At 40.0% G+C, this 12,202-nt stretch overlaps 1 protein-coding gene across 1 annotated transcript; it reads right to left on the minus strand.

Annotated features, from left to right (window-relative positions):
- Positions 1–6,639: 6,639 nt before the first annotated feature.
- Positions 6,640–9,774, minus strand: LOC148030490 (vesicle-associated protein 4-1-like). Its single transcript, XM_087686829.1, has 7 exons — positions 9,096–9,774; positions 8,276–8,346; positions 8,106–8,187; positions 7,834–7,943; positions 7,669–7,746; positions 7,454–7,573; positions 6,640–7,339 (listed from the first exon to the last, which is right to left on the minus strand). The coding sequence occupies exons 1-7, from the start codon at positions 9,307–9,309 to the stop codon at positions 7,277–7,279; spliced, it is 738 nt and encodes a 245-aa protein (XP_087542955.1). The 5' UTR covers positions 9,310–9,774; the 3' UTR covers positions 6,640–7,276.
- Positions 9,775–12,202: the final 2,428 nt, after the last annotated feature.

Genomic DNA, 12,202 nt, shown 5'->3' on the forward strand with positions numbered 1-12,202 from the left:
ACAAGAGATGTGAGAAGTCAATGAATAAGATAGAAAGTGAAACCCTCTTTTATATAATCTTAAACTGTAAGACTCATTCACATAGATGCACACACTCTCTTTCTCTCTTAAACAATGAATTGCATGCACACATCTTACTATCTTAGCTCTCTTCGAACCCATTTGTTGCCTTCTCGAAGCCTTGTTTCTAGCCACTGAACACATTGTTCATCTTACTATCTTAGCTCTCTTCGAACCCATTTGCTGCCTTCTCGAAGCCTTGCTTCTAGCCACTAAAACCTTGTTTCTAGCCACTTGGTATGGTTTTCTTTGGCACTTGAGGCTTCATAATGCACTCTTTTAGTGACATGACGTGATTCCATCATGTCTATAACCGATTCATTAACACTTTCATTTGCTCTATTTTGTGAGAGTTTAGCTTCATCCGCTATTATAATCCTATACCACCAAGATAACAATTGGATCATTGGATTGCTACCATTCACCCCTCCACCATGATCGGTTTTCTTTGGTATGCACTACACGCTATCCAATGTGAATTTTCTTTGGTTTTCTTTGGTATGCACCACACGCTATCCAATGTGAATTTTCCATCCCCTGTTTGGACCAAACTCCAATGCTTTCCTTTTCTGCAAAGTATGGTCCATGTGCCTCAAGGATATGCTACAAAGACATGTATCACACATGAGTAAAACTATGCTCAATAGTTTATACAATTCATACCATTTTAAAATAAACTTAGTACATACCATCTAATGTGTGATAGAGATTTTGCCCCACACTTCCGCCATGTTTTCGTAGAAGCTATGCACATCATCAATAAATTCTTGCTTATCTTCTTTGTTAAACACCATCTTGTGAAGTAAGGGAGCCAATTTGTTAAGACTAATCCAAACCTTAGCTTTGGCCAACGTTGTTTTTTCTCCATGACTTCAATCAGGAACTGCAAAATGCAACTTTTTCTACCCATCGAAGTCCTGCGGCCTATGAACCATGACATTCCCTTCCTCATTGATGGGTGCTGAGAGAAACTTCCTAGGCTTTGCTCCTCCAAAGCAAGGCTTTTTTGGCAAGTTACTAGATTTTCCTAATCTCTTTTCATATTTTTCAATTGTCACTTGATGCTTGTGTAGCCCAATTTCTAATAGCACTCACTCTACATTCCTACACATTGCAATGGCTTGTTTTTCTAGTTGCATTCTATAAGCAAAGCAAATGTATTCATATACAAGTTTCTCCATGATTCTAACAAAAGCGTGCAATGAACAAATGTGAATACGATACAATGGAATATTGAAGATGAACTTCCAAGTCGGATCTTCTCTATTGCGGGTCAGTGCAGTACTTGTCACCCTTTGCCAGTTCTTCTTTGTATCCTTTCCTTCCACCCTCTCTATCAAGCAATATAGACATGGATTCTTTGTATTTACACCATTGGAGATTCCACACATGCATTTTAAAGTTTTCAAGTCTCTTGCAATATGCCATTCAACCAAGTATTGACCATACCCTTCAATCGAGAGCATCTCACCATGTTCTTGATGATCAATGATGTTTGGAATGCTTATGTACGTAAAGAATAGCTATAGCACCTCAAATGTTTCCTTAGGAACTTCAAATGTAGTGAGTCACTACACATGGTGCTCGGATTGAACACTAAAGTTCCATGGGTTGTTTTTTGTCGAATTGTAAAGCTCTATTAATCAAAGTTACGCTAATTCTTTCAAGCTTTACTTTGACGACCTCACTTTCATCCAATTTTATAACAAACTGCAATTTACCATTACATTCCTCAACAGACATATTGTGCTACATTACCATTGCCGATTGCACCTTGTACAAATCTAAATAGTAATTGTCAAGTTTGATGAACTTCACCTCATATGCATTTTTTATCCCAACCCCTAGTGTTTCCACATGCATGATCTCCTATCAGCTCCAAAACCTTTGCATTAAGTTGCCATCGGGCCTCTATTAACTTTGAAGGTTGAAGAAGAGGCACGGTTCTATTTCTCTTCAGCACATGACCAAACCCAGCCTTCACGCCTTTGAATATCTTTGAGTAAGTCGATGTGCTAATACCGACCCTGTCACAAATGGATTGTGCATCCACAACTGAGAACTCATTTGACACATATTTTAATGTGCACTCAATTACCTTTTCTTTCAAAGCCTTAAACTTAGGATTGCTCAAAGCGTTTTCCAATGTACTTGCCTTCAGCAATCTACTAATACATGATCCAACCTCACCCTCACCTAGGTTCTCATTTTGAGCTACCTTGCATGCTTTGATATGTCGCTTCCATTGGCTGCTATTCACAATTAACTCATTGATTGGCTTCTTCTTTCATTTGCGCTCCTGTGTTAGCTTGCTGTTGATCTTTCTCAGGTCGTCCAATTGTACCTTTGTCTCCTCATATGAGATACCAATGACATAGATAGTGTCTTGTATTGAAATAATGTGATTGTTTTGTTGAATTATAGTGTCATTTGGTTGTACCACGTGTCCTATGAGCTGTTGTATATGAAGTTGATGTGCAGCGATCACATCATGATAATTTTTTATGGTTACTTGGCAAGTTGTAAATACTTTGAACGCTTGATCATTGAGCCGCCTAATATAACTAAGCAACCCATTTTCACCCTCGCACACATACTTCAGCCAATTTGTGATTCCTAAGAAAGCTAGAGGCCTATTGTTTAAGGGGTCAATTGGGTAGATTCCCCCATCAACCAACAAGTCCACATGTTTCAATCCCATTTGCCTATAACTCTACAGAACCTGAGGGTTGACACTGGTACACTGGGTTCTTTTGAATAATGGGCGTGTTCAATCTCTACCTCAATATGTAGCTCATTCTTTCCTGTATTCATTTTACTTATTAATAGAAACGGGGAGCCTACTTGGTTGTCACAGGAGGTAGAGTGGAGATGCACAGAGAGTCACACAAAGGTACCAAGGGAAATGAGGGTGTAAGTAATTCACTTTGTTAATGAAGGTTGTATAAACACAGAGAAGAGGTCACAATAGAGCATGAGAGAGCATAGATATGGGAGTCATCGCCCAGTGCTTCCCAACACCACCACTGCCTGCTCTACACATTAACTGAAGCATTCACAATTGTTAGGAAAAAAATACGAAATTTGACCAGTTGGTTTATTTTTTTACCAAAAGCTAGAATATAAAAAATCCCCAAAATATATTTAAAGAAACTTTCAAAATTTCATTTTCCTTGTTCTCAATTTAAAAATCAACTACCTCATATCTACTAATCATTTTACATTGAAAACAAAGCATCACACTCCTGTAACTAACTCCTTTTTTAATATAAAATTTAGTTGAAAAAGACTTCTTAAATGACGAGAGAGAAGCAATCTGAGTATATCTTTGTAGATAATATAAAAAAGGCAAAACGAGATTGCAAAAGTGGATAGAGAATAGGATTATTTTACTATTCTTCTCTCCTCTTTTCCTTGTTTTAAGGAGTGAGGGGGGACTAAAAGGCTAAAATGAAATGGGAAAAGGAGAGGGATGTGCCATCAGCCTTCTACTTTAACAAATTGAAGATGGGAAAAAATAAGTGGATCTCCATTGAAGACAATCAAGGCAAGAAGAGAGTGGATCAAGAGGAGATTCGAGAGGGTGGCTGAATTTTTCGATGGCTACAGTGAGAAGCCTATAGAAAGCCAATTGCAAGCTTTGGAAGTCCCCTTCACCATTGATGAGCTTGGCTATGCACTGAAGCAAATGAAGGAGAAGAAGCCACGGGGGATCAATGGGTTCCTTATCGAACTTACAAATGTCTATGGAACCATTGTGTAGAGACTACACAGCTGTAGCAAATCAATGGCACAGAGAAGGGATGATGCGTGCCAATGTCAATATGGAATTAATCAAAATGATCCCAAAGTCTACTGAGAGAAGCAAGTCAGGTCGATGGAGACCCTTAACCATGCTAAATCTATCATATAAAATCTTGGCCAAGGCACTAGCCAACTGAATTAAGTTTGTACTAGCCAAAGGCATCCTCACTAGTATGGCTTTGTATTCCAAAAACATTGATAATGCATATGACCGCATTAGTTGAGATTTCATCTCAAAAGTTTTAGCTTCCATGGGCTTTGGTGTAGGCTTTCTATCTATGGTCAAAATGCTCTTTGCTTGAGGCGTCGCACAGATTAATACTAATGGCATGCTTACTAAACAATTTACATTGTGCAAATCGATGAGGCAAGGATGCACATTTGCCCCTCTCTTGTTTGCAGTCGTAACCAACCCTCTCTTCAAAAAGATTAATTGGTTGGTTCAACAAAAGACCTTGTGGCCCTTGAGGTTACAAGAAGGCTCCTTGTAGTGCAATTCTTCACTAGCAATAATTCAAATATGGTTAGCGCAAAGGAAGCTCAACTAGAGACACTAATGGAGACCTATGAGGAGTACTCAAAGCTTTTAGGATCCCTAATTAGTTGCCACAAGACAAAAATCCTTTACATTGGACTAGACGATCATCTTGATTAGCTAGAACATTATAGTTTTAGAATTGTCAAGAAGGGGGAAATCTTCCACTACATAGGTTGCCCACTAGGGTTAGGCTTGTCACACGCCCAGAGATTCCAATGGTTCAATCACAAACTTCAAGGCAAGACTAAGACTAGTCATCATAGAATCAATGTTGATGGCCCGCATTGTCTTCATTGCCTCAATGGCAGCTTTCTCCAAGGCATGCTAGGCTAAGATAGAGCAAATCTTCCACCCATTTCTCTGAACCTTTCAAGGCAATTAGCAATGGCATGCAATTGCATGGGATGTGGTGAAGTTTGATAAACACGTGCCAAAGCAGCTCTATTTGGTGATTTTAGCCAACTTCATGAAGCCAAAGCCCCTCACTGGAATGTAATTAGAGCAATCACTATTAAGTTTATCTGGTCCCACATGAACACAAGGATATTCCGCAAGGCTAAGAAGCATAGCAATGCAAGTATCTATTTTTGTAAGGCAAAGATCTTATATCCTTAGGAGCCCTAGGTAGGAAAGTCTACAAGTTTAGAGCTTTCCACAAAGCTTTGAAGAACTCACTGAGATGTCTCAATTTGCCTCTCTCTCTCTCTCTCTCATTATGTAAATACCACATTTTCTAATATACTTTTCGCATTATTATAAAAATTATGCATTTGAGTACCTCGAAGCGGCAACTCAAGTGACAGGAACATTGGGCATGTCGATTGCAATCATGAGTTCAATTCCTAGCTAAGTGGCTTGGGGGGTACTTAAACACACAAGCAAAGATGGGTGCAAGGTGAGTTCATCAAATAAAAATAAAAAATGTTGAAAGGTGCTACATTTATTTATTTTTAAGTATGAATTTAAGTGCACATTGTTCAATTTCCTAATTTGCTTGTCACCTTGTATTATGTTTCAACTTGCTTTGGATATTGTAACATGAGAATGCCCTCATAATGGCTGCAATGGCTTTTACTTGCAAAACCTCATAAATACATTCAATGTCACATCAATATCTCCCAAGTAGAAATGAGCACTTCTATCATACATTAATATTTCTTGCCTCATGATTGTTCACAAGATGGAAGGATAGTCAAAGACAACATTCTAAATAATTGAACTCATTTGTTCTTGAAAGGTTGTCAACACTTTCAATAATTGAATTAAAGAGTAGTGAATGCCCATCGTTGTCCACTTTCAATAATTAAACTTATTGACTGGCAAATACCCTTCCGAGTTATCCTTGAAAGGGTGCAGTGTGAACGAACACCTTAGTAGCCTTAAGAATTGGATGTTTACAGCTTTTAGATATCTAACAAGATAACTATAGGTGATGTAGAGCCCACTGACATTTTGAGAATGACTAAGTTGTTAACTAGATGTACTCATACGGATAAAAGTTCCGCTTATGTCTTTGGCATCACTCAAACTAAGCATGAACGACAATTTTCACAGCTTGTATAACAATTTCACTTGGAAGATTTTAGCGGCTAACACCAAAACCAGTGCATAAACTAAGTTGTATATCGAAATTTGTGCATTAATAAGACAATCCAATCATAAAGCACGGTAAAGGTAGCAAGTAATTTTCCACAAATAAATACATGTTATGGAAAATTTACTGCCACTTTAAATAATGATGTTTTGAAACTAGGCTCTCTATCTTGCAATGCTCTGTTGAGATACTACACACGCATGCACATTCCACTAGATATGTAATGTAATCCTATCCTCACGATTCTTGATGCTTAGAGCACTCAGTTAAGGTTTTGTACCACCTACCATATAATGCCAACTATTCAACCTATGGAGCATTTAACAGCACTTGAAACTAGGTGCAAGATCTTGCAAAAGATTAATGACAACCATCCTAACCCTTTGGCTTCTTGTAAGACACTGTGGAGTGATCTAACCTGATATTGATACCCCAAGATTATTATTTCATACAACCCAACATCAATATCAATATCCTACTTAATTTCCATGGCTTCTCAAAAATTGGAGCCTTACATGAGATGAGGACTTGGGTTGGCTATCACACCACTCTCCAACCACAAATATTGGGCAAAGATATTAGACAGTTTGCGGCTCCAAGGTAACAGACGCCAATGCAACCACTTGAGACACTGGAAGGGATCTAGAATGTTGAAAAGAGTTCATAACTCCAAAATCCAAAACAGCTTCCTGAACCCCCTTGTGTGCTGAGATGGAGTTCATTCACTTAAGTTCCCTGCTATTCAATGTCATGAATAATGAATACACAGGATTACAATGCTTCAGGTTGACAACCTTTTGGTAAAGCCCTAGCTTTTGGCTAGTAACAGATTCAGTAGACACTTACAGCTTTCACCCATAGTTGGACATGCTCATTGAAGAAGAATGTTGCTATTGTCAAAAGACCCAATCGTTTCTTAATGTTAGTCATTTTCACTGACATTGTCAAGAGAGATCCAAAACCTGGCCTTTCTTCTAAGCCACTACAAAAAGAGTCCTTCTGGACAAAGGCTTGAAAATATACAACAGGCAGTGATACCTTGCTTAGTGGAAGACATATTGACAAGAGACAATGGTTGTGGAGGATTTACACTGCCCCTACGGCTTTCCAATCACCAAACAAGGACCAAAACTGTGAGGATAGTGTCCTGAAGAAACAATATCTTGTAGGGCTGTAGCACTCTTGAAAGCCAATAGATTGATATGAGTTCTATAGTACAAACTCAAGACTTTAAACAGTGAGAGCATGGCATGAGTAGAATATTAGCTCAACATAAAGACTTAAGGGGAGTCGGAACCTTCAGACAGCTGCTTAGCCATGCGTTTTTCTCTTCGTTGCTCCTTCTGTGACAAATAATGCACCCGAGAATTAACAAAATAGAACAAAGCTCATTTTTCAAAACAGAGTAGGTTGCCAGGTAAATCTTCACGAAACAAAAAGTTCAAAAAATTTCCCACCCATTCATCCAAAACACCCCCTGCAGCAGCAATCCTTTGAACCTTTTCTTCTGGAGGTTTTTTCCGAGCCTGTTGAGCAGCTTCTGCCTCAGCTAAGCGTTTTTGTAGCTTCTCAATCTCCTTCAAGATGGAAGACAGTAAAAATTGTGAAGTTAGCTTAAACTCCTAATTGCACTTCAAGAAATGATTGATCATGAGAAAGGTAAAAATCTCACTGGCGATTTGCCTAGTGGGTCCAAAAACACCACACGCAAAACTTGCTCCACTGCCACAAACTCCTTCTGTTCCTCAAACTTATGTCAAAAACCATAGAATTCACATCAGCGAACTTAACAAGGATATGTGCTGACCAAAAGAGAAGCACAGGCACCCAATCATACCAGCTCTGGCGTGAATTCTACTCCTGGTTTAACTTTCAAGCTCACAATTTTGAACTTATCCTTGCTTTTTTTTTCCTGGTTCTGTTCAGGTGGTTCAATGAACTTCACAACTGCAGCCAACAATGAAAATATGTCAGTACTTGCATATCACACTAAAGCACTACTCACGACCACAGTCATTCCCAGTCATAGTGTCCAGCTGATGTTTTATATGAGAAAACATTCAGTGATCCTTCTGAATGTTCATACAGCCACCAGAAAGAAAAACTTACCAGTAGCCATAACAGCTTCACCAGGTGCAAGAATCCCACTAGGAGGTCGCATGAAACAACTCTTTGGGGCATTTGTTTGAAACTGCAATCAAAGCCAGCTACAACAGTTAAAAACTTTTGCAGTCAGTACTTGCAAAATTATAGATTGAAAGTGTTTGTCAAATGTGTACCTTAAATGCGGTTGGCGACCTGCTTGTATTCTTAATTTTGACGGCACTGGAGACTTGCTTCCCAGGCTCATCTACAATTTTTAGAATTAAGATAGTTAATCAGAATGGCAAAAGAACTGGCATTAATGTAGCTGTACATGCAAAATATCACACACCAACAATGTGCAGAATATAAGGCAATACTTTGTAGGCATGGACCATAACATCCACTCAAATTTATTTGAATGAGACCAAAACTTCACCTCCAAAAGTCCAACATCATACCAGAAAGACTTGCCTCTAAATGATAAGGTGAAAAAAACACAGCTAGATGGTAAGGCAAAGTACATGTGTCCCAAGTGATTTAAAGCTCAATTCCACAAACAATCACCTAGAGCAAAAGGAATCATTGCACAGCCACATGTATGACTGGACCATCATGTTTACTGCTTGATAAGCTTTCCAGGCAGTTGACAAGGCACTGTGGGAAGCTCAAATTCTTTCAGCCAAGAATATATTGAAATCCTTGAGTTCTCAATCCCCCCTACATCACGCATTCAATGAAGCAATATACACAAAAAAGGAATCCAGACATACTACAGTGGTTCTTCAATGCCTGCAAAGATCCTGATCCCCACTTGCACACAAAGACCGATACAGGAACTCTGCAGGCTGCCGTACACACTTCATTGAGCACAAAAAATGAGGCCTACACCATGTCCAACTGGAGAGCCAATGAAATAGGCCAAGTTAACTGCACGCATAAACCAGTGCAACAAGCAGGCTGCAGTGCGTGTTGATGCAACATCCTAACAACCAGCCGTTTGATAAAGATGCTTACAGAGAAAATACAATCGTTTGTCAGGGGTAAGTCGGAGTCGTCTTCTGGTCACAAGCAGGGCCTTGGCAATTGCGGTAATCGATGGCGTTTTGCTGGCTTCTGTGCTGCCATCCGCCTTCTGCTGAGGCATAGCATGCTGATGATGCACGGCAGAGGCGGACACAAAACCTTGGTTCTGATCGGACGATCCATTCTTGTGCTGGAACCACGGCATGGGGCCTGCTTATCAGGATTGACCTCGCGCAGCCAATGACGGTAGCCTAATGCCGCAGATTACCGAATAATGGACGCTGATGAACCCTAAGACGTATCAGCAGAATGTCGATGCACAGGGAATCGAAGCATTCCACACCGAGGTTCTCAGGAGAGCTTCCGCGCTTGATGCCGCTTTCAAGAGGCACGATCGTGGACGGCTGATGGCGCTTCCAAGAGGCCAGTCATGGACGCGCGATGCTGCGTGGAAGGGCACGATGCGGCATGCGATGGGAGGGGGGAAACCCTAAGGTTTGACGAAACCTGCTCGGCAGGAAGGCGAGGGTGACCAGCGGGAAGGGGCGAGGAATGATTGACGTGAGGATGCTGATGGTGGAGAGGAGGCGGGGGGAAAACGGGAGATGGTCAGGGGGAGCAGGAAGGCGCCATAGCCACTGGCTAGGCCTGAGAACAAATACGATAAAGAGAGAGAAAGGGGGGGGGTAAAGAAGAAGCCGCCAGCAATTATTATCTCTCAGAAAAATGGCCTGTAAAAGGGGGAAAAGACGCTTTCGTCTTTGGTCTTTAGACGCTTTCCTATTTTACTATTTAGCCTATTCTATTGTTGTGGTTGCGAACTAGTTGTTATTATTATTATTATTATTATTATTGCTACTGGTAATTATAATTACAAATAATATTATTAAAGTATCCCACCTTTTGTACTGAGTCAACGAACGTTGCCCCGCACAAGAAGGCACTCTCTCATCAGACTCCCATCATCCCATGTTCACATGCAAAACGGTCCAAATCATGTTTTTCCTTTTCTCTTTCTCTTTTTTGCAGTTGCAATTTTCTTCTTTTCTTCTCGCAAATTTTCTTAGCGCCAGTCCTTTCCTTCTGAAATTTGGCCCCTTTGATTCTCGAGTGTCCTTCCTTCTTTTCCTCGTGTTTAGTGTCCCCCCCCCCCCCCCCCCCCCACCCCACTTTGGAATGAGGGAACCAACCCTTCTCATGGTTTGTGCCTCACACACACACATACACACACACTCTAGCCTCATCGTCTCTCGACACCAACCGCATTGTCCCCAAACGTCGGTATCGTGCTCCATGTGTTCAATGTCCCAGCGAGTTGTTGAAGCTCGAAAAAGAAAACCTTAAAACTGTTGGGGAGAAGGTGTTTTATGCGTGCAATTTAAGGTTGTTCTAGTAGCTCTAACATGACAAGAAACTTGCAAATTGATCAAGTTTTTGTATCAACTCCAAAAAAAGGTTTCTATCGACACTCCACGCATTTCCATACATCAAAAAACTTGCAAACTATCAAGGTTGAAGGTTTTTGTATCGAGTCCAAAAAATGTTTTCCATGGGACACTTCATATGTTTCACTCCCATGATGTTCTACGATACAGCAGAGGTATATTACACCTAGGCACAAAAGAGTGGCCACAAAACATGACACCTTCGATCTCCTAGATTATAGCATCATGCTTCGGTTTTACGCAAGCAAAGTCATCAAACACATCAATGGGGCTTCCAAACATTTCTACATAAGCAATGGCAAATGGAAAGGAAGGGTTCTTGTTCAAAAAACAAAGAGTTGCCAAGGAAAGACAAAAGGTAAACAAAACACACAATGCGTTTTCACCAAACATATTTTTTTCCACTACCATGTGAATAGGAAACTACACCTTTTAAGGGGCTTCCACCATAATCTTATGGGCAACCACTACCTTAATGGCCCCCATACCCTAACTCCCTACATCGACCCCTCAACCTATAAAGTAGTTTGGTTAAGCATGACCACATCAAGCTCTATGCAAGATGGTCAATAAAGCCCACAACAAGACACCATATTCAACAAGGCCATATTGAGCACAACAAAATTAGGGCCTCTCACCCTATAAAGCAGTTTGATTAGACATGAACGCACCACGCTTTGCAAAAGATGACAAAAGCCATACAACAAATGTTAATGTATTTAACAATAGCACTATTCTAATTTGGCACACATACATCAAAACAAAAGTTACAACCTTGTGACATTAGTTGGATAGTACTGCACCATGGTGGGAATGGTGCGCACAGTTGATACATCATGGACCATATCAAACCCTAGCGGTACCCGTGTGCATACTTGACACAAAGGCCATTAGTGCCCCTTCATAGTATTGCAAAACTAGCCCTCACTAGTGTAAAAAAAGTGTCCCACTACTTGGGACCATCATGAGTCCTTTATCCTAAGGTAAGGGGAGATTGACACCATGTAATACCATAATCATACTAGTTGCAACACATTTCTAAGGCAAAATGGCTAGCATGGTAGCCCTTAGTTTAAGGATGTAAGTTTGAGCTCATTAATGTAATACTCCTTTATGTTGGAATGGCAATGGCTACTAGGGTAAGAAAATTGGCACCTAATTTCTCAAATGGCAAAACGAAACCTATCATGGATGGTATGCAAGTAGCATTATTTCTTTTAATTCTCCTTCCAAAAGAGTAGCCAACATCAACTGAATAATGGACATTAGGTACTACCATCTATTCGATCCAATTGATTTCACACAAGTGAATGTCTAAACTATAGAAAATCTATGGAAAATCGAAAGGTTATCCACCTGAATGACTAGTCATTAATTTATTTCATTCAAGTTACAAATGAGATGTATACCCTCACTATTCCATATAAGAGTCTCTATAATAGCTCAAGCAATCTATTAATCCCATTTTGGAATTCTTACTTGATAGGACCCTTTACAATCATTTGAGGTATAGGCCCCTTTACGATCACTTGAAGAATCTTGGAGTCATAATTTGGAATTTCTGCAAAAGTAAATCCTTTATCTTATCTATAATGTTAGCTTCAATAATGAAGCTTCAAGCTCCAATTTCAATCCCTTACAATGCATGGACCA

Source organism: Lygodium microphyllum, chromosome 10 (genome assembly GCF_053477565.2).
Source record: "Lygodium microphyllum isolate KBCC chromosome 10, Lygodium_microphyllum_v1.1.10, whole genome shotgun sequence".
In the NCBI taxonomy this organism is placed as follows: domain Eukaryota; kingdom Viridiplantae; phylum Streptophyta; class Polypodiopsida; order Schizaeales; family Lygodiaceae; genus Lygodium; species Lygodium microphyllum.